This window comes from Nesoenas mayeri (assembly GCF_963082525.1).
Source record: "Nesoenas mayeri genome assembly, chromosome: 2".
Classification (NCBI taxonomy): Eukaryota; Metazoa; Chordata; class Aves; order Columbiformes; family Columbidae; genus Nesoenas; species Nesoenas mayeri.
The window spans coordinates 109,220,710-109,244,539 of NC_137543.1; the positions used below are offsets into that span (position 1 = coordinate 109,220,710).

Here is a 23,830-nt window from a genome sequence, read left to right on the forward strand (position 1 = left end):
CCCATGTGTGAGGAGAGATGGTTCTCCTGCAGCCAGCAGGCCTGTGTGACTGAAGAGCATCCAAGCCAACAACAGAGCTCTAGCCCTGGTTTTGCAGGAGGAGAAGCTCAAAGTGAGAGAAGCCTGAGCTGCTTTTCTGTGTTTTAATATTTCAAGTTTCAGATCTTTTCTTTACAAACACTGCTTCAACCACAGCAAGTGCTGGCACCTCCTGAGTTATTTTGAACCCTGTCTTTGTCTTCCAGTAATGGAAGCTGTCAGAATTGGCTCCAGATAATCCTGAGGTCTTTCTCTGAACCTCAGTGATGCCTGACAAGTCAATTAGGTACACAGCACAAGTCTTGTTGAGTTTCCCATGGTTCTAGTAATTAATACATTTGTTTGTTTGTTTGTTTTTTAAAGTGCTCTCCTTTTAATGGACAGTCTGTGGGACCTGATTTACATAGAGTTCAGTTTTCTCATAATTGTGAGACATGTAAATGTGTAGCTGAATATAGCTGCAACAGCATGGTTTTCACTGTCCCTCCATTAGACAAGTGTGTCAGCCTTGTACGGGCTCCTATCTTCAGAAGCTGCTTGGAAATTACTGTAGTTAGATGTTGGGTCAGAAAGGTCGAGGGGTTTGTCATGTGGTGGGATCCCACCTTCCCATCTTTGACCTGGACCTTTACTTCTGTCTGCCAGGGAGGCTTCTGGTTTCTGAGGTTTCGCCTCCAAGTACCTCAATTGCTTTCTTCCTGCAGACATCTACACAATTTGCCTGTGGAGGTGAAGAAGAGGGCTGGCTCTAAGCATGGCAGAATTTGGGTTTCTCTACTGTACTGCTAGTCATCTGAAGCCTTGGTCTCCTGGGGACTGTGAGTCTTTTTTCGGCTGCTTAATCACAGTGAAACACTTCTTGTTGGCAGAAATGTGGGAATGTTTCCTTCGGTGTTGTCACTGGACAAGAGTATTGCATGTAAGTAGCTCTGATTAATTTTTCTTGTCACTTTGCACTTCTCTTACAGTACTCTTACAGTGAAGGGGTGGGGGCGCTGAGGAAATGTAATGCAACGGAAATCAGTGCTTGTCCTAGAACTGACGTATTTTTTCCCTCCCTAGGGGAGTTCCACAGCATATTGTGGAACTTGAAGAAATCCCCATGAGTGAAATGAAGGCCACAACAGATGACAGCAAGCCAGCTGGCTTCGTTTCAGAGGACTGCTGTGAATCTGCCAGCACTGATGCTATAGAGGAAGTTGAACCAGAGTGTAGTAAGGAAATCCTTTGGACATTTTTCCCTCCTGAAGCAAGGAGGACTGTGCGCCTATATCTACATCATGAATGCTCCTTTGTAGCAAAGGTGAGATAATACATGAGAATGGAGAAATTCTGTACAGTGGTAGCTGTGGCTGTACAAGCATGGTGAGGAGTAGAATATCAGCAAAGGCTAAAGGTTTCAAGTGAAGATGCCTGGCAGAATGGGGAACAAATTTGAAAGATCTGCTTCTTATGTTACTGCCTCCTAGTGACCTTATCTATATTCAATAGCTGACTAGAGAAGCCTCCTTTTCTGTGACCTCTTAGTGTTTATGATGAGACACTTTTTCAAAACCCAATATTTGAAAAATTTAACTAGAAAGATAGGTATGAGCTGCATCTCAGATTTCCTGGAGTCCTGCTGCCAGGACTCATATTTTTGTTTAAGAAAAATACCTAAATTGTAACCTATTTCAGGATAGGGTGTAATCCCCAGATGTTACCTTGGTGATCACACACTGAGTCTTGCAAATCATTTTAGAAAACCCTGCAGTTGGTCTGGCTGATGGATTTAGAAGATAAGCAAATCTTTTCTGGGTTGCTCATCTGTAGATCAGTAGGACTTCTTGTTCTGAGTTGGAGCTGAAAATTTTTATTCCTTCCCCTCTCCTTGTTAACATAGTGCCAGATCTGGAGACTATTAGTTCAAGAGAAGAGTGTGGGCTGTAGAAGTGTGTCCATCAGGCAGTGCTATTCAGAAATGGGGGTTCATGCATTGTGTGCACTGAGTTTTGCCCTTCCAGAGATACCTCATTCAACACAAGCCTTTTCCAAACAGGAGTAAGTTAGACATAGAGGAAGTCCAGAAGAACATAATGTTGGAAACACAAATCCCAGTATTTTTCAACAAAATGAGAGCATGAGGAAATGAGAGCATGACCTGAGGAAAGTTGTGCATAAAAAGCTGTTGAGTAAGGAGGGAGCAGTATCAGAAGGGAAGGCTGGAAGGTGCTGGAGAAGCTTTCAGAACAGGGCTAGCACAAGTGAAGACTTTGCAAGGAAAGCCAGAGGTCAGTAGTTCCAGTGGGGAGTGGGACTTGATGTTGCTATCCCCTTCTGTAGCATCAGAAGGATGTAAGCAGGGTGAGCTCTTCCCTCCGGCTGCTTTTTGTCACCTTAGCACCCCTGCAGCCTGCAGTGACTGTGTTCTGTACCTAGAAAGCTAGCTTTGTATGAAGCCTGCCTGAAACATAGGAAGGCTTCTGAACCTGAGTGTGCTGCTGCCTCTCACTTCTGTATTGGTGTGCCCAGAGCTGCCAAGAAAGCAAGGCTGGGTTTTCTCTAGAAACTGCCTGATGACCTCTAGCAAATTTCAGTATATTTATCATACATTTCTCTGCCTTAGGTGATGGAGCCCCAGACTAAGTCTTACTCAATAAAAATCAGTTCATCCTTCCATGTTTTTTGGAGTGCCTCTGGGAAAATTTAGCCTTACCCTTCAGAGGGATTTCTTCCAGTGTGCCGAAAGTAACTTTCACAGAATCACAGAATGTTTGGGATTGGAAGGGACCTCGAAAGATCATCCAGCCCAATCCCCCTGCCGGAGCAGGAACACCCAGATGAGGCTACACAGGAAGGTGTCCAGGCAGCTTTTGAATGTCTCCAGAGAAGGAGACTCCACAACCTCCCTGGGCAGCCTGTTCCAGTGCTCTGGCACCCTCGCTGTGAAGAAGTTTCTTCTCATATTTAAGTAGAACCTCCTGTATTTCAGTTTGTATCTATTGCCCCTTGTCCTATCATTGGTTGTCACTGAGAAGAACCTGGCTCCATCCTCGTGACACTCACTCTTTACATATTTATAAACATTAATGAGGTCACCCCTCAGTCTCCTCTTCTCCACGTTAAAGAGCCCCAGCTCCCTCAGCCTTTCCTCATAAGGGAGATGCTCCACTCCCTTAATCATCTTTGTGGCTCTTTGCTGGACTCTCTCCAGCAGTTCCCTGTCCTTCTTGAACTGAGGGGCCCAGAACTGGACACAGTATTATTTCATCCAAGTAGATGATGGTAGGTAAGTTCAAACTCCAAAGGGAGAGGGCATTGCTTTTTTTTTTGTGTGTGTTGTGTACTGTTATGAAGGGGTGTTTTAGCGGGCAAAATGTGACCTAACAAAGAACATTTGGTTTTGGAGGAGAACTCAAGACCTTTGAGCAGACAAATCCAAGTTGTTGGAGGTGTTACAGTTTCTGGAGGTTAGTACAATTTGTGATAAGGTACGAATGTTGTGTGCGGCCTTCCCTGCTCTTCCAGTTTAATTGTTGGTTGAGCCCTTCCTGGGCTCAGTGGACCTATTTATCCCAGGGAGTTTGTAGGCTTTCTGGATAGTTCTTGGGGTCACTGGAAGGGGAAGTAACTGCCTTCTTGCAGATTCTGTGCTCAGTTGTGAAGTCACAGCACAACTATATTCTGAAGGCAGATCTAGGGAACTAGAAGTCCAAAGCAGTTCAGGTTTCGTTATACTAAGTTAAACCTCTTCTGTATCAGTATGATATATTGATTTGATCACTGTGGAATTTGTCAGCTGTTGAAGCATTTGCTAAAGCACATATGTTACTGTGACTTCATTTTATGGTACCTCTAAAACTATTGGTTTTAAAGTTAGGGAAACACTGCATGGCTTCAAAACTGAAAAGGGGGACACTCAGTATGCTTTCTTAAAATAAGCAACTATCACAGGGTCTGAAGCTAAACAGATACATCCAGCCAGTTGCAAGTTGACTGTGGTATGTGAACTGGCTATAAGACAGTTCTGTTTGTAGTTTGGTAATGCATCCAGGAGTCGGTCAGTCTTGTTACAAATTTTGCTCTGACCTAATTCCAATATGGGCATTTTGAATTCCATTTGTGTCACTGAGGCTCCTTCCAGCTAGTCTCTTCCAGCTGGTCCTCCTACAAAACCATGTTCTTTGTCACACCTTGAGCTGTGGAGCATCTGCAAGCATCAGAAACAAAGAATAAAATTATGTTTTAGTGTTCATTAGAGCAGTTTATGAATTTAAACTAGAAAATGCCAAGTGATGAGGGTTTTTGGCCCACATTTGTCTCTGTAGAGTTGCAGCTACCTCTGGGATGTAGTGGAAGCAGGAATATATATGTATGTATATTCAATTTCATGCTGCATGATGTTTTATACAGTACTTGTCTGTCTCCTGGGAGAGTTAAAGCGTGTAGCAGTGAAGAGTAGGATATGAGGCGTATCCAGAAGTACATCAAAACCTCATCCTGTGGAAGCCACTTAAATACAAGTCTTATATACCAAAGCTATTAGGAAAGATATTTTGAGTTCTTATATCCTGCATAAACCAGATCAATGTAGCTTGAAGTATCTAGCTAGACACTTTTCTTCATATACTGGTTTTGAGACTGCAATTATCATATGGAATGTTTTACTTACATTACTTACATTGGGTTAGGACTTGATAGAAGATCCACAACATTGTTTATTTGAAGTTGTTCCTTTTCTCTCACTCGAGTATTTATTCAGAAACTCTGTATTTAAAAATATGAAACCTCAAAGTTTAAACTCATTTCACTATATCATTTTCTAGTGAAATAGAATTGTGAAAGGAAGGAATATTTTTCAGCCTGATACTTCATTAGCTAAACTTCCTGAATATTGTTCATACTTCCAAATGTACAGTTTACCCTGTTCTGAGGGATTTTGCACTGTAGCTAATAAAACTTTAAATGCACACTGTAACCGGTCATGAAAAAAAGCTTCAGACATCAAGTGCAGCATAAGGCATCACTTCAATAAAATAAAATTTCTGTGTCTTCAGTATAATACGCTTGCAAAGCTGATGGAGCTTTTAGAAGTGCCTGTGACTGAAGTTTCCTGGAACACTGACTTGTGAAAAAGAGAACTGCATCCCTAGCTGTAAAACAGGCACCCCAGTTGCAAGAAAGGCAGCCTCACTTGTCAATCACACTTGTTTAGATTATGCATTGAGAAAAATTCTCCACTCCACTGGCGCATTTGCAGTGTAGTTTGTGAAAAGTCATTGAAAGTATGCTATGAATTATTTGAAGCACATAATAGCTACAGTTGCTTAAAAATGACCTAATGCTGCATTGAGGCTGTGTTTCAGGATGTGGTGAGGATAAGGGAAAGGCAGGGGAAATAATGTGAGAGAAGTAGAATAAATAGCAGTTCCGTGTGCCAGGGAATGGTTGCTTTGTTGATGTTTTGTTTTAATTGCTAATTAAACTGTGAGGAGAATCAAATTAAATACTTACATTTTCTTGAATTAAAGAGATACAGCAGGGAGTGAGTTCATGTCCAGCCCAGCTATAGACATTGTCTTTCAAAGAGCCCTGCTTACTTGAATTATCCTCACTGACTAATGAGGTAGTGAGCACTAAAGCTCTCTGAACAAGGGGAGCTTTTGAGCCATCTGGTGGCTGGCTGTGAGATGTTTCCATTAGGGCTTACTCGAGGTCCGGAGTAAACTTCTGAGACATCAAGGAGCAACAGCTCCAAAAGGTGGGCAGAGCTCTCTTCTTTCTTTGAGCTCTAAAGAGCTATGTATTGAAAGGTAGATGTCTTTGTTTCATCTAATGGAGAACCAGGAGTGTTCTTTCAGTGTCTGGTGTGTGAACTGGGGGAATACCTAAATACAGAAAACAAGCTCTCTCTTTTCCAAGAATTTCTGATATTAGTACGGAAGAGTCTAGGGAGCAATCAGTTTCTGTCTCCTGTTACTGTCTACTTCAGTCTCTTACCTGTTGGCAAAGATCTTTCACATTTCCTCTGTTTATACCAGGGGTGTCAAACTCGTTTTCACTGGGGGCCACATCAGCTTCACGGTTGCCTTCAAAGGCCCGAATGTAAGTTTAGGACTGTATAAATGTAACTACTCCTACATTTATACAGTCCTAAAATTGCTTTGTGTTTCTGTTTTCTCTAGGGCTTTTGTCAAGGTTTGGGAAGAGAAGGAAGACCTGGACCTCCAAGGGCTGCTCTGCCTGGAGGTGCAGAGGGAAAATCTGAATGAGGGTGTTGTTTCATAGTGTCTTCCACAAGTGTTTTATTGTCCAGCTTGGGGAAATGTTCTTGACTGTCCTGGGTGTGAGGTACAGGGGATGTCCTGCTAGCTGAGCTTGCTGGCCTCCCAAGGGAAAGCACTAAAATTCACATAAAGCACGGAATTTCCTGAAACATGCCTAGGGGATTTGGGGAAAAGCTTCTCTTAACTCAGGTGTCTGAAGTTAACAGTAGTTAGAGCTGCTTGGTCCTTTCAGGATAGCTCTTGAGAGTTTAGTGAATTTCTTGCACCATGAACTGTTTACAAGATTTTGAAAACAATTTTACTGCTGAGCAGTTCCTTTTAATGGTTGTGATGTTTCTTCAACATCAGGGTTTATATTTAATCAGTGAGGTTGTCTCATCATTTGTGTCGTGGTTGTGGGGGCTTTTGTTTTTTGGTTTTTTTTGGTTTGTTGGGTTTTTTTGTTGTTTGTTTTTGGTTTTTTTGTGAGAATAGTCTGAGGTCTTTAGGGCAGGAGAGTTGTGGATAATGAATATCTTTTTGTTTCCTTGTATGTCAACAAAGGCAGTCACTTGTAGCACATGAGTGACAGGTGCTGCTATAATGAATATGGCCTGACCAACCTTAACTCCACTGCCCTGTGTATGTACACCTTATGAAGGGCTTGCTAATGCCATAGCTGCAGGCTTTTTGCTATGTTAGGAGGATCACTGGTGGTTTGGGAGTGTGTATTGTGAGCCTTGCAGAAGGTGCTATATTTGAGGAGCTAGGGATCCTGAACAGATCATTGTCTGCTCTGTTACGCCTCGTACTTAAGGCTTGAGAAGCCTGTGTGTTCTTAATACAGTCTCTCATATGTCTGAGAAAGTTAAAACGCGTCTGGACCAAGGCGTGGAATGTCATGATCCTGACCAAACACTGCTGTAGGTTGTGGAGTCAGTGTGACCTGTGCAGGTCTGTGCTGTGCTGCACGTACAAAGTGGCCCCAGGCTCTGTGTGCTGCAGAGCTTCCCTGGCTGCAGGATCCGCTCAGCCAGCTCTCTGTTAACAGAAAAGCCTGCAGGCAGCTCCTGCTTGGTAGCTGTGGTTATGCCACCAGTGTGGCTTTGCCTTTATCTAAAAGTACAGCAAGAAGTTCTCCTGTAAATATCCTTTATGAACAGAGTTGTTTTCCTGTAAGAAACTTATAACATATAACATATAAACTCTCCTATTGACAGGGTCTGTCCAGCATTTTGTGTGTGGATCAGAGGCCTGTTCAAATCTACAGCACCCATGGTTACCACCTTCTCAAGGGATGTAAGATTATCCATAATACTATCTCCTTATAGTGTTAGGTCTAATAAACAACATGTTAAATGATACCTTACAGAGCCTGAGTGCCTCTCTTAATGGATTGTAATGGACTAGCACCTCCTGGTGCAAAACAGAGGTTATTTACCCCCTTGATGAATGAACCATATCTAGAGTCTGTTTTCAATGTGGAATTACGAGTCTACAGTTAGACTTCTATGGTTTCAACTTGTGATCATACATGAAGTCTGTTTTCAGTACCGTTCACAATGTATCGAAATAGAGCAGGTTCATGCTGTTTTCATACTAAGAGATTTTATTCTGTGGAATCCAGGGTGTCTCAGTTTCCTTCTGAAACTCGGCAGCCCCTCACTTTCTGACCTGGTATTTCACTATGATGAGCGAGGCTGCAAGACCAATTGCTGAAGAAGGGTTTTTTGTTCCTGACAGACTTTTGTTTCAGAAAGCATCTTCAGAGTGGAAGTGTTGTCTGGCTGGTACTCTGCACTTGAGCTTGTCCAAAAAAGCATGTCAGATCTCAGCCACTGGCCTTTCCCAAAGCTTTCCGAAGGAAAAGGATTCTTTGCACAAGAATTGGAGGGCAGCAGAAGCAGGATAGCCAGACTTGGGGTGGAAGTATTCCTAACTTTTCCTACCTTTTGTAGACCCACATGCACATTCTGTGTGGTTTTGCTTGCATAAAGGAATTTGCAGGCATTTATTTTGCAAGCTTACATGAAGGTGAGCGGGGGTGCTCTGTACCTACTAGGAATTGGAGTATATTCAAAACAGATGTTAAAAGTTCTCTCAAGAAGAGTTAGAACACGATGATACAATTAGAAACCTTGCAGTGTCTTGGCATAAGTGACTTACAGCTCCGTCTAGGGGCGATGAATCATCAGGACAACAAAGAGTAAACACTGTGCTGTACCAGTGCACTGCAAATTAAGGTCTGTACTTAGGAGTGGGAAAATTTGGGTTACAGAAATACAGGTAATGAATGAAATACACTGTTTACCAAGCAGGCTGCTACAGCTCCCAACACAGTCTCTCCTGTCTGGAGATTCTTGAAACTTTATGCAGTGACACGATCCCTGACAGTACTCCGGACTAAAAGTACACTAGCAATGCAAAAGGAAAATGTATTTTAGTTAAACATAACAGAGGCTCAGTGATCTGGGTTTGGTTGCTGGTGGATTGAGGAATGCTAATGCCCTGGTGAGACTGCATCTGGAATATTGTGTCCAGTTCTGGGCCCCTCAGTTCAAGAGGGACAGGGAACTGCTGGAGAGAGTCCAGCGCAGGGCAACAAAGATGATGAAGGGAGTGGAGCATCTCCCTTATGAGGAAAGGCTGAGGGAGCTGGGTCTCTTTAGTTTGGAGAAGAGGAGACTGAGGGGTGACCTCATTAATGTTTATAAATATATAAAGAGTGAGTGTCACAAGGTTGGAGTCAGGCTCTTCTTGGTGACAACCAATGATAGGACAAGGGGCAATGGGTATAAACTGGGACAGAGGAGGTTCCATTTAAATTTGAGAAGAAAGTTGTTCATGGTGAGGGTAACAGCACTGAAATGGGCTGCCCGGAGAGGTTGTGGAGTCTCCTTCTCTGGAGACATTCAAAACCAGCCTGGACACCTTCCTGTGCAACCTCATCTGGGCGTTCCTGCTCCAGCAGGGGGATTGGACTGGATGATCTTCTGAGGTCCCTTCCAATCCCTGGCATTCTGTGATTCTGTGAACAGGATGCTTTCACCAAAAAAGCAGATTGAAACTGCAAAACATAGTCTGTTAATATTTTTAAGAGGAGGTCCAGGCTTTTGCTGTGGGTATAACAAACCTGAAGATTCAGAAAGTTTTGAAAGACTGTATGCTCTCTCTGGAAATGTTCTTCTTTTGTTCCTATATTTACGATCATACTTGAAGACAGAAATGGCTGATGTTTCTGACTCCCCTCCTTCTATTTCTTCTCTTCCTTCCTGCCCACGTGCATGAGCTTAATGAGCTAATGCTTGTCCATCACAGTTTAACCAGCTTAATGCTGCATGTGCATTCAGCTACCATGCCTCATATGGCACATGGTGGTAAGGAGCCTGTGACTGGCATTGCTTTGAGCTCAGTGAGCTGCCACCTGAGCCTCAGCAGCAACTTGTGCACTTTTTCTGCTAGTGTGCCCCAGCTATCAAGCCAGTAGTGTTGGTTTAAGCACCATTTATGGTTATGAGAAATGAGATTACATTAAATCACATGAAAATGCTTAGAGGCTTCGTATTAAAGGTGAAGGGACTAGATATAAAGTCTTGGTTGCTGAATTATCATTCAACTAGTAGCATGTTGGGCTGGGCCCAGAGAGTGCTGGTGAATGGGGCTGCATCCAGCTGACGGCCAGTCACTAGTGGTGTCCCCAGGGGTCAGTGTTGGGTCCAGTCCTGTTTAACATCTTTATTGACGATTTAAATGAGGGGATTGAGACTGTCATCAGCAAATTTGCTGATGACACCAAGTTGGGAGGGAGTGTGGAGCTGCTGGAAGGCAGGAGGGCTCTGCAAAGGGATTTGGATAGACTGGAAAAATGGGCTGATTCCAGTGGGATGAAGTTCAATAAGGCCAAGTGCCGGGTGCTGCACTTTGGCCACAACAACCCCCTGCAGCGCTCCAGGCTGGGCGCAGAGTGGCTGGAGAGCAGTCAGGCAGAAAGGGACCTGGGGGGACTAATGGACAGGAAGCTCAACATGAGCCAACAGTGTGCCCAGGTGGCCAAGAAGGCCAATGGAATCCTGTCCTGTATCAAAAATAGTGTGGTCAGCAGGACAAGGGCAGTGATCCTTCCCCTGTACTCTGCATTGGTGAGGCCACACCTGGAGTATTGTGTTCAGTTCTGGGCCCCTCAGTTCAGGAAAGACATTGAAGTGCTGGAACGGGTCCAGAGAAGAGCAACAAGACTGGTGAAGGGACTTGAACATAATACCTATGGGGAGAGGCTGAGGGAGCTGGGCTTGTTTAGTCTGGAGAAGAGGAGGCTCAGAGGTGACCTCATCACTCTCTATAACTATCTGAAGTGAAGTTATAGCCAGGTGGGGATTGGTCTCTTCTCCCAGGCAGTCAGCAATAGGACAAGGGGGCATGGGCTTCAACTCTGCCAGGGGAAATTTAGACTGGATATTAGAAAGAAATTCTTTACAGAGAGAGTGGTCAGGCATTGGAATGGCTGCCCAGGGAGGTGCTGGACTCGCCGTCCCTGGAGGTTTTTAAAGTGAGGTTGGACATGGCACTTAGTGCCATGATCTAATAAACGGACTAGAGTTGGACCAAGGGTTGGACTCGATGATCTCTGGGGTCTTTTCCAGCCCAGTCGATTCTGTGATTATGTACAAAATCAGCCTGGAGACAGTTTATTCCTACTGTTATTTTACAATTTGAGTCTCAAAATGATTGTCAGTTATGCTATTCCAGGAAAGGAAAGGTACAGTCTCCCTGAAGTGACTGATCCATAAAGCCACCTTCCTGCAAAGCAGTGCCTCCTGTAAGAGCTGTCTCTGGGCATGTAGCCCTGTCACCACCTAAACTTTATTTGAGGAGACTTTGAGCACTTTGTCACAGCAGAGCTCTGTATAATTTTGTAGTGCACTTTCATTGAATGTAAGAACTCTATTTCCTCATTTTGGGAATTACTTCTTTTATTTTCAGGATCACCTTGCCCCATGCATTCACTTTGCCACAAGTGGCAAAGCTCCAGGTAGGGGAAGAATGAAATCTTCTTGAGACGCTGAAGCTTCTGATTTGAAGTCTTCAAGTGCTCTTTGGGAGTGGTGAGTTACCTTTCCTTGTGAGCCTCCCCATTTTTAACATCTGTTGTCTTGGCTCTCATCTTCTTTCATCCTGACTTCTGTAAAACAAAATCTCTATATATTAGGTTGCCTCCTGGGTGGTATGAAAATATTTGTCCAAGATGTATCTAGCAGTTCCTGAGGTTAATCTTCAAAGAACTAAGTAATTACTGGAAGGTATTGTCTTGTGTACCTTATCGAGAGATTAATTAAATATAGCTCCATCATAGGTAAGTGTTACTTCATTGTATTATTATTGTTTGGACTCACTGGGTAGAACTTGTCAATTACTTGTTATTAATTGTTGTTCAGTCTATTTCCCTGTAAATTTTTACAGGTGCAGCGAAATGAATTCTCAAACTATTCCCCTGAGATTTTTTTATTTCCTCACCACTTTCCAAGTATGTGCTGGTGCCCCAGCAGTTTCAAAATCTCAAACTAAATAGCCCACTATTTGAATGTCTCTTAAAATCTACTAGAATTGGTACCTAGTATCAACAGAAGTTAGCTCTTGACAGACTGCTATAATCCTTACGCATGTCTTTTTCATTTACGACTACATGTGAGTGGAATCCATGGGTACGTTTCAGTATCACCTGTTGTAGGTTGTTTTGATAGATGAGAAGTCAATATTCTCAAACATGTAAGTTTTTGTACAATATAGGACACAAAATTATTCTAGCAAGATACAGAATACATTGCAAATCCGTTTCTACAAATAAATCAATATGTGCTGATTACTCCTCTGTGCTTTCATGGCAAAAGTTTATCCTACTCGGTCTTCTTTTCATTAGAAGCACCAGATTGCCTCTAACCATTTTTGTAGTATTTGCATTAATTCTGCAACTCTGTAACAGGAGTAGAGCGGTTGTAATGCTTGTACTTGTAGAAGCCTGAAATCACTGAAAATCAGTTGTAGTAAGACATGAGATCTGTTTTTCAAGTGTTTACAAAGTCCTGACAGCATAATTTTATGCTTAATAGATAACATCTACCTCTGGCGTGCACTCATGATAAAAAAAGACTGCAAGTCCTGCAGCACCCATGTTTTTGTGGTAGCAATAGCCCCTACACGTACATATCACAAGCATGCAGTTAGACCAACATGTACAGCGAACAGCCAGTTTCACTCTGTTATTTACATGTAACTTAGGCATGTGGTTTTTATCACTTTGTATTTCCATTAGAAGGAAATGGTTCAGAAGTATGCTGTGGTAAAAGACAGGACGGCTGTGGTCTAACTGTCCTCAGCTTATCACCCATTCTCATCACAGCCCACCTCCTCCGAACCAGTTGTGACTGGTTCAGTTTAGAGGGTTTTTCCACTAAATTAACCAGACCTTCCTGTAAACAAATGTCCCAGCACCCAGGAGCCTTAAAAATCCACTTGGCCTCTTATTCAGGCTAAATAAATAAAAATTAAAGATTTAGTATGAACAGTATATGTCTATATAACAAACTTCAGGGACGTAGGAGCTGTTGCAGATGAAAAACCTGCAGCCTTGTGCTTGAGAAACCCCAGAAAGTATGGGGTGATGGCTATGCTCAGCATGGTTTAAGGTTGCATGTAGGCAGGGGTTTCTGTGCAAAAAGCCTAAACCACTGTGTTTTTTCTCTGTTTTCCTGCGCCACATGGACAACATCTTCCATTTTTTTTTTTTTGTATGAGGCTTGACAAGTGAATTTGAGGATTATTTTAGTGAAAGAGATTTTGTTTCATTAATGCAATCAAGCATTTCTTTATCAGGGATAAAGGTAGGGAAGACTGGGACAGTAATATCAATGATGCTACTGAAATCCACAGTAACTGTATTCCAAGAAAACCTCTGTTGCTATTTAATTTCACTTTGATTGGAACTGAGCCTGAACAAGTAATACTCGAAGAGAGTTTGAGTAAAGACTAGACATCACATCTTTCTTTGCATTGAGGAGGGACATGACATTGAAGGCAGCAATTAGTTGCATTGGCTTCAATATGCATATTGTGAAGTTGCTTCACAGATGTGCTGTTAGTAAAAGAGCTGTGACTGTTAGAACTGAGTGTGACTTATGTTCTCCTTCACTTGCAAGGGTGTGAGCCCTACAAGGCAATCCTGTTGTGACAGCATGGCATTTCCCCCAGCTTGGCTTAGCTCTTCAACAGAAAAGATCTAATGAGCTAACCTTAATTGTTCTGTGTAAAAGTGTTCCCATTTAATACACTAAAAAGGAGAAAACAGGTGGTTCTAGGGATCTTTGATTTCCAGAGGAATTTATGAGAACAGAGAAAAGAATTGGGTTTTATGGCCATGTTGGTTTATGCCGTGGAAATGCAGGAAAACAAACACGGGCCTCAAAAACACACCTGAAGGAAAGCTTTTATTGCCCTCTACATCATTACAGATACAGTGAGTGTAAATGCTGCAGGCGCTTATCTGCAAACTTGTTGCTGTGCTTTGTCCCAAAGTGAGCACACACTTTACCCTGATATATCTACTTCTGATTTCCCACAGAAACGAAGATGTAGAGTTCAAAGTCCAACACCTGAGAATTTTTCCTCTGTTGTGAAAACACTTCATCTATCAAAGCTTCATATTTAAGCTTTTGCTCAACTTAAAAGCTATCTCTAAACAAGATGATGTTTGTGATCATTACAATAGTTTTCTTCCTTTAAAAATACAACATGCAGGTTTTCAGTATGTGTCACAGGGTTGGTGCAAAGACTGCTAGATTTCTTCCATTTCTGTGCTTGTGCACCTTAGAATTACATTTATGGTTGTCTAACTTCTTCATCCAAAAATATTCTGTTAACTTTTAAAAATTGTGTTTAATTGACTTAAAGCACACTTCAAAATATTTAAGTCCTGATTTGGTGGATACATGAGAGTTGCAATAAATCATCAGAAGTAAAAATTAACAAATACCTGTGAATTTACAGCACAGGGATGTTCCTAATTAATCCTTAAGTGCAATGAGAAAATGCATCTGTTCTTTATATGTCAAAAGCCCTGTTACAACTCTAAATCTCTGTGTGCATATCTACTTTTAACATGAGTACCTTCTTCATTTTGCAGTCACAAAAGCATAGAATACCAGGTTGGAAGGCACCACGAGGATCATCAAGTCCAGCCTTTCTTGGCAAAAACATGGTCTAGACAAGATGGCACAGCACCCTGTCCAGCAATATGGACTTTGGATTAAAAGGCAAGGTGTGTAACCTAACTGCTATTGCCCACCTCAGTTCAATATTCAGAAAAATTAGGAAAACCAGACTGATACAAAAACACTAGCAGTGAAGCAAAACAAGCCCTATGCATTAATGCCAGAAAATTATTTGGGGATTTTTTTGTTGTTGTTACATCTAACACTGAGAGCAAGGGAGTCTATATGGATAAGCACATAGCAAAGCCCATTGAAGATGAATTTGTAAGACTTTCCTAAATCAGCATTTATGCTTTCTTTCCTTGGTGCTTGGTTGAAGCCCACATTCTGTAGATGAAGAAGAGTACGATGAGATAGTACATGGTGCTTTTCAGAAGAAGGATAATGTACACTAAATATGCTGTCCTGTGCATTAAGTGATCTGTAAGAAATGTAAAACAGAAGTCTTGTTTAGTGTCAATATTGTACAACCTCTTAAAAGACAGGTAGGACTGTGTAGTCTGTTTACTGCTGCAATTACATTGATTCTAGTGGACAGTGTATAAACACATACAAAGTACCACTGTCGTTTGAGAGGGTTTGCACTTCCAAAAAGTTCTAGATCAAGTGGGTTTCTTAGCACTAGACTGCCTCTCAATACTGCTGGGCTATTATTCTCTGTAAAGGCAAGAACACAATTCTAGTGCTTCCAGCACTGATTACTGGTAGCACCAGGTTTGCTTAATTCCTTTTGTGTTGGATTTTTTTAATTTAATTGCTCATGCTTTTGCTTAAATCCCCATTCAAGCTAAAAGAAAATGACCAAAGTGCTGGGCAATTGCTAGGCTGATGGAGCATCAGCTGCAGTGTCAAGCCTTTAACTACTTTGGGTATTTTAAAAAGTGGCACTTAATAAGGGCTAATAATATAGTAGCCTGAACGGCATCTATAGCATCCTAATAAAGCTACCTATTAAAGGTAGGAGAGTCACTTATAATCCTCAACAGAAGTTAATTCAGAGTAGCACTGAAGCATTTTTGAGTTGCAGACCCCAGACTTTAAAGATTTTCTGTAAACGATTTAGATCATTTTAATGATATTCTGATGTGTTATAGCAATATCTAACTCATGCATAAACGTGCATTGCATTCCCACATTTCAATACATTTTTGTTACCTCTGTTAAAAACAGTGCTGTTCCCAGGATATGTGCTGCAGTCCTCTTCCTGAGAAGTCTCTGTAGAATCTAATGGAAAGTTTAAGTGCCCCAATTAGGCTTTTTATCTTTTTTTAACTTAACAAACATTAATTGAGAAATAAGTTTTTTAAAAAAAAGGCAATACAGCAACAGAGAAATGGGAAGTTAAACAACAAAGATGTTTGAGATCTGTCTGCAGGGATGATGTTTGCAGGTTGGATTCATGCGCAGAGAGAATTTGAAGGGGAAAAATGCTCGCAGAGAAGTGACTGGGTACTGGTTGCTCTAAGTGGGAGGTTTGCCTTTGCCCTTTCAGGAATGTGTCCATTAGGCTGTTCCTTGGCAGCGTCTTTTACTTGGAGCTGAAGTCAATTTGACCACCTGATCTTGTCACTGAAGTAACTGGAGTCTGTTTGCCTATACAATGTGCTGTTATTGGAAATACAGAATAATTTACATTGGAAGGGACCTTAATTAGTTTGTTACGCTGTTTCCCTGAAAACAAGACCTACCTCGGAAACAAGACCTAGCATGATTTCTCAGGATTTTTGAGGATTCTAGGAATATAAGCCCTACTCCAAAAATAATACCTAATTACAGTTCATTAAAAAAGTCACTTTAAATGGTTTTCAGGCAGCTGTATATGTTAAAAAGCCATAAGTTTTGGAGCAAAAATTAATGTAAGACCCTGTCTTATTTTTGAGGAAACAGGGTACTTCATGGTGGCTCAACACTAAATAATAATCTTGAGGAGAATATGATCTAAGGTTTCCCTATTGGGAACTTGCTGTTTTGATCATGGTTTGTTCTCTAAAATAAACCCTTTTTGAGCTTGAAGCAGCAAATTTGTGTTTGTTCTTCGTTGTGGCGCTTGTATGCATCGATACATGGGCTTAAAGATACCCATATTGCATCCCTACATACATCCTCCATCTAAATAAACTTAAAGCATTTTTGTCAGAATATATTTTGAAGGTTGAAATTTATGGCCATGCTCTCTTACTCATTTGAGTTAGGTTAACTGATAGTAAGTGGGACAGAAGTAGGTACTGAGAAAAGATTAATCTAAACAAATATAGGCGGCTTTTCTTAAAGATATTACCATGATATAAACAATTTACATGGATTATAGTTTTGGTTGTGGGATTTTTTGGTTTTGTTTGTTTGGTTTTTAATTGCATTGTCTTTCAGATTTTTCTTTGCATAATCTGTCTTTCCACAATTAAATGAGATATCTCACTTTTCACGCATGGTGATTACCTCACTGCCGCTGGACTATGAGTAAGTAATATATTTAAACTTCGCTCTACATACCCAGTAATCTTGTTTCTAACTCCATAGTTGTTTATAGCTGTAACTAATGTCAAGAAGTGTCAGAGGCACTTACACCTTAAAGCCATGGCTAACAGGTCATCCTGTTCTCAGAAACTTCTGTAGGCTGGAAAGTACCTGCCACGGCTCAGTGCAGACCTTTTGGAGCTCTGCTAGTTTGCACCTGATGAGGCTGAAGAACTGCTCTTTTTCTCTTACAATGGGATCTTCACTTGGGGAGCATTGGGTTGCTTTTCCTGGGAAAACTTGGGTAGTTTCCCCAGATGTGTATTTTAGCTATTGTTGTGCTAAGGAGCAGATGTTTCCAGGAACCGTAATAGAAAGCATTAATTCTGTCATTTCATTGCTAAGAAAAGCTGATGTCTATAATAATACATAGAATTAAATTTTTTAAATGTAGCATATATTATACCTTCTGTTGGCAGTGAACGTTGTTGGCTTTCATGCTCGTATTTGCAGTAGTAGTTCTTGTTTTTGTTCTCCACTGGTATAGTTAACCAGCTGCCAATTGAGTATTCCTCCTCTTTTGCAGGCTTCCAGGCATCTCCTTTTCCCACATTGTCTGTTATCTCTTTTTCTCCATCGGTCCATGTCACCCGAATAACTTCCGGGTAGAATTTCTCAATAAGGCAAACATACGTTATCAGATTTTCATGTTTCTTCTTCAAGATTTCAGACTTTACTGGAGCAGAGCTTCCTTTGTCTGGATTGGTTATTGGAGGAAAAAAAATAACAAAATAGAGAGTTGGAAGATCAGTAGTGTACAGCTAATAAATGCCCAGCCAAAAAATACAAGTTCGGAAGAGCAACAACCTAAACGTCTAATTAACAAATGTAATGAAATACTTATGATGGGAATAGAAATGTCTGATGTATGAAAGGAATTTTAGGTAATGGGATGGATGAATTACAGGTATTTCCATCCTTGAAGTAAAAAGAAGTTTTAGGCTGAGCTAAATGAATCTGGCATTCAAACACACTTTATATTAAATCTTATTTCAATGCATCCAAATGGCAAGTTTTAATTTTCAGTCAAACCAGTAACAGCACTATTTAGAATAACCATGAATGAAAAATATTACTTTTAACCTTATTTTTAAATGTTATCTTATAGAGTACTAAAATGAATAGAGACTTTAATGAGTATGGTACATAAAGTCAAACTAAAAAGCAGAAGACAAGATTAAATTCAAATATTCTAAACTCATTCTTGTTTAGGCAATATAGAGTCTTCCAGAGTCTGGATAATGTTTGATCTACGTTTTGATATTGTGCTATGTACATGAAGAAACATTGTTTAAGTCTTAAATTGTTTCATGAGCACTAACATCTAGATTGCTTTGTTCATGCTTCATGTCAAGCAGCACATCTAATAGAGGAAGACTAGAGCGGACTAGATCTCGTCTTTACTTTTTAATCTGCTCAATATTATAGTGGTATCTCATAGAAGATTTATTGATAATTTTATCTGAAAAATGAATTTAAGTCTCTTTATTTAAAACTCTAGAAAGCTACTCAGAAGTGTTTGAAAAGTTAGTTTTGAGAAATCTTAAGAAAGCGAAATATTGATGAAGATTATTACTAATCTCCCTTGAAATTGAGTTAGAAAACTTCAGATAATTATGTGAGAAGCTGTATCCCATAGCCTTTTAAGCAGTACTGCTGTCAGAAAGTGTATTTGTCTGCACAAATATTTGACAATTATTTAATAATAGTAATAGTTTCTGAAAGAGCTTTGTTCATTTATTTGATAAGAGGAATTTAATGTTGCTTTATGTTTATGCAAAAACAGCTCCGTGACAATTTTGTTTATAGAACTTTAAAGGTAGGTCATCTACCTTTCAGATGTTTGCAGTTTTATGTCCCCACTATAAATCCCCACTGCTAATTAATGAATATCTGCTAGATTTAATTGATTTTATAAACTGACATACATTTTGTGATTTTTTTTTTTTAAAGGCAGCAAAAATGATTGTTGCCATTTTTTAAGACATTCTATGTATTTGCCAGGTTAAAATCTTGATAAAGACAGGAAAACAGAATCACAAAATGCTCTGGATCATAAAGGTTGGCAATGCTGTTCCTTTAACAGTAGATTTGTTTAAATGTTTGAATGAACACACCTGAAAAGGAAAAACCTAAACGAAACTCAAGCAGAAGAACATGCTCTATCTAGATAACATTGCTATTTCCAAATAACATGACTGTCTATAACAGGGTTGTCGTGAGTCATGTGCTTTGTAAAGCATACTCAGTATTAACATATGTTAATATATTTTAAATGAAAAGTGAGTAATTTACTACAGGCTAGCTGTAGGTAATCTCTGTTTCATTTGGCTGTCTGGAATAAACCATATATTATTAGGAAGAGTCAAAATCATCCAGATTTTGTCCATATAGAGAAGACTTTTTGACATTATAAAAGTGGATAGTAGCATTAAGAATCTGCTTTAGTTGTCATGGGCAATTGTTTTTGTCTATGCTTAACTACAATTGAAGACGAGGTACAGTTTTCAAAATTGACTTTTGTTGTGTAGAAGGTGCTGCTTCAGATTTTTTTTTTTAATTACTTTTTTTTTTTTAATTGAGGCCGCAAAGAGATTTTTGGTGTTCATCTCCTTACACTACTCTTTCTCCTTAGATTCCTGTGTGAATCTCTGCCACTGAATTTGAGCACCTAGATGCAGAGGGTTTAAAATGCATTCTGGCTGAGTGGCGCAGGTTTCATGCGTTGTGAGGGAGCACATTAATGTAAATACGTGTTTTTGTCAAAAAGCTTCCACCTTTCTTTAAATGATCTGGCTATTCTAGAGCAATCTTGTACATTGCATACCACTTAAAACAACTTAGTGATTTATGTTTAAAAACAAAGATGACTGAAGCATAAGACTGTCTACTTCAAAACAATAACTCTTATATTATGAATTTCCTCATTTTGGAGATTTGGAATTGAAATGAAGGTACGGACTGAGTTCTGTTGTACCAGTAATAAAACTGCTAACAATTTTATGGTTCTCTAACATTAGTTTAGGGGTTATTTTTATCTTCTTTATGCACCAGTCCTCCCAGGGATGCAAGATTAAACTAATTTATAAATTGATTTATTTGTTCCAGAGTTGTATATGTTCAGGAGACCATGATGTGGCTCCTGTCCCAGTGACAAGGCACTCAGTAAAGCCTCATGACTATTTCTGATGTTTGTTTTAGATTTTCAAAGCTTAGTAAGTTACTCTGACTAATTTCAGTAGGCTAAAATTTAATTGCCTAGTTTGATGTTAGTCTTCTGGATTATCAAATCTAACTAGAGAGGCAAAGAAAGATACTTCCAGCTGCTATTTCATCCAACCCATTTTAGAGACTTCTACGAAGACGGAATAATTTCCACCTCCAGAATTTCCAATATTTTTCCATTTACTATAAAAAGACTGTAGGTGCTTAGACTAAATGAAACGCCTAAATCAGATTACAATACTGAGGAAACATTGAATAACTACAACTGTGTGCATACATGGCAGAGTGTAAATGTATGACAGCAGAGAGCTAAGCAAATTAAGTTTTACATATACACATGTGTATATATTTTTGTGTGTGAATATATATATATATATCTCTGTAAACTGAGTGGAAGAAAGGATGAAAACTTGCAGAATTGGCTGTAGATTTTGATGTATTTTCAGAATGATCTGTAAAGTCATTGAAGTCAACAAGATGATTTACACTGGCTTTTCTGAGTAAATGACCTTATCCTTTCTGAAAATCTGGCTTTTCTGAGTAAATGACCTTATCCTTTCCGAAAATTTTAGAGTCATGAACTTCCACTCCACTGTCTTTTTTGTTTTAATTACACTTTCACAAATTTTGCTGTTTGTTGTTTTTTTTTTTTTTTTTTTAACAATTTTCTAAGGCAGGTTTTAAGAGGCATGTGGGTCTTTTTAAAATAGTATATAAACAGGTACAAATATTTCTAAAGCTAAAATCTGTCTTTTCTCTCTTGTAATGATGCAGTGAGCCTGCAATATATTGTGCAAACAACATTCTGGAGTTAGGCTCATAATCAATGAGCTATTTGGGTTCAAAATACATGTTTTTATAGATGAACTGTCAAAAGTTTTTTTTTAATGAAATTCCTCTACAGTTTCTTCATAAGTGTCTATAAATAAGATTTATAAATAAGGTCAATGTGTTCTTAAGCTGAAATTTTAATTCTTATTATTTGGATGATCACACAAAATGGACTAATTTTGTGTGATATTCAAAGCTTCTCAGTTTCCCTTCAAGCCAGGGGGAGCTGATCCAACTCAGCACTCTGGGCTCGTAAACAGCATTCTTGTCCAGGTATTAATACTGATAATAGCCCAGTATAGTCCTGACCTACTGAGCCACCCCAGATACCTTAAACAGCTGCCAACATTCGCTCTAAAGCTTTCCCATTACAAAACTTAAAAACATTAAAAAAAGGCTTTGAAAACACTTACCGGAGACTATGAGTTTTGTGCCAGAACCAAATATCTTTTCGTATGCCCATTGACACATTCCATTACAAAAACTGTTTGGGACATTTTGGCCAGACAAGGACCAGATGTAACAGCCATCATGTGAACAAAAAGAGTCTATTATTTTGGCTACGTGGATGTAGAAAATTTGAATTCAATCTCAGCTAAGGCTGCTATTCCCAAAGATCCCTCAGTGGTATGTACTTTAATTTCAGTTTCAAGCTAATCTTTGCCATCACTTGTTTAAAAAAATGTCAAAACAAACCAGAAGTGTTGTTGTCTGGGGAATTCATTTAGCTCCCATATTTTGTCTAGATTTTTTTTCTAGAAAAATTCCTTTTTTTTTTTTCTAGAATGATGAGTGTTTTTGCTCACATGATTTAAAAATACACGCATACTAGACCACTGTTTAAGTGAACTAATGAAAGGCAGTCCTAAACAGCCACGGATCCTCTCAAGCCTAGCGGAGGGGCATTTACTCATTTTGAGCCTAATCCTCTGCGTGTTAAGGTTACTGTAATCTTCTTAAATGGATGTGGGATTGGGACTGTTCACCCTCAAATCCTGCCGTAGTTACCTACACATCGATCTCACGGGTAGTCAGTACCAAAAGGCAACATCATACATGCATCTGTATGCGGTAGAGAAGCACCAACTTCCATCATTTCTCTGCACATCTTTCCCCAGGGAAAGCCATATGCACTTCACGTGAAATCCTGCTGACACTGAAACCAATGGCAACATTTGTGAAGGCCCAGGATTTCCCCCCACATTTTAATCTTCTAATTGTTTGTTGTTTGCCTGCAGCTAACCAGTTCTGTGGTGCATCCGAGAGAGTTCAATTCCTCTTGCCTGGAATAAATCAGCTTTGTTAGGACAAATCCATGGGGAAATACATTCCCCTTGACCAAAAAGAGAGGTGCTGAGCTTCAGCCATGGTTTAGGGAATCTGTTTGCCCTCACAACGTTTTCTTATGTAGCACCTCTATTCCCCCTGCTCTGAGGCCGAGGGGCAATCTACAGCTGCGTGTCTGAGTTACCCTGCCCCAGCTGCTCTGGCAGTAAGCTTTGCACAAGGGAATGACCTGATGTAGCCTTGAGTATCCAAAAGAAGTAATATTTCAGCAGTTTATGGTTTATGTGAATCCTGTAGTTTACCCTGACCTCTCTTACACAAGTATTTGCATGCTAAAGAAATGAATTCTGCTACTGCAAATTCCACATCGCTTTTCTACATTACACTTCAAGATCAGTATTTTAATCTGTGTTATAATTTTAAAATAGCATATCACATTCTCTTTGGTCTAGATTTTGGATTGTCAGAATAAGGCATATTTTCTTAAATACTAAAAAACTTACCAGAAACAATAAGCTTTGTGCCAGTTCCGAAGATTTTGTAAACGCCACTGTACGTGAGTGCTTTGCAAAAACCCTGTTAGCAGATGTTGTTCCTTTTAATATTAGTAATGGTAAGAAGCTTTCGCTCCACAGATTTCTTTTGGATGGCCACATATTCTCTCATTTATGTCTTACAGCTTCATCCTTCTGCCCTAACACTCACTTGAACTTTCACACCTACTGGGTTTTGATTCAGGGCTTCATGCTTTTCCCCATTGAAAAAAAAACTAACACAAACTAATGCATACGTTAATCTTCATAATTTTGATTTAAAAGGGCAGAAAGTCAGTTTAATCCAACTTCAGGTAAATTATAAATACATTTAAATATAATCTATCCTTAGGCAACATATATCTTATGATATGTAATTACAAAAATAATAGTAGTTTTTGTACTCTGAACTTTAGTGTGTTTGATGACAACAGGGTAGTTACTTCAGTAATATCTAAAATATCAGAAATCAAATAGTGCTGCCATCATTTCTGCTTTGAAATTATTTCCTAGAAATGTTAGTAGATTGTTCTTTTTATCACTTCAAAATAATTTAGCAATATGCTTGTGAGTTGCCAGGGAGACTCAGCTGCAGCTGTAGCAGAAGAGATGGCAGAGGGACACCAGCCCCATGCTGGCTGAACAAGCCACACTCCTCCTGTGCTGAAGGAAAAAAACTTGCATTTGGAGAGGCTGGTTCTGTCCTTGGTTCAGTCTTGGCTTCCCTGTTACAACCTTGTGAGTGACTAAATTGCCTGGAAAGATACTTACAGAAGAATCCTGCATTGCCAGTTTATGTTGGACTAATATTTCTGTTCTGCGATGAGCTTCTAAAAACTCACCTATTCCACTAAATGCAAATGCCAAACCAGTCTCTCAAGTCCCAGCCCTACTG

General features: G+C 39.9%; 1 protein-coding gene across 1 annotated transcript; it reads right to left on the reverse strand.

Moving 5' to 3' along the window:
• Positions 1 to 13,799: 13,799 nt before the first annotated feature.
• Positions 13,800 to 21,586, reverse strand: TARP (TCR gamma alternate reading frame protein; the record flags this gene model as incomplete). Its single annotated transcript, XM_080364176.1, has 4 exons — positions 13,800 to 14,966; positions 15,701 to 15,769; positions 17,466 to 17,756; positions 21,529 to 21,586. 4 exons carry the CDS (start codon positions 21,584 to 21,586, stop codon positions 14,833 to 14,835), a joined length of 552 nt encoding a protein of 183 aa, XP_080220302.1. The 3' UTR covers positions 13,800 to 14,832.
• Positions 21,587 to 23,830: the final 2,244 nt, after the last annotated feature.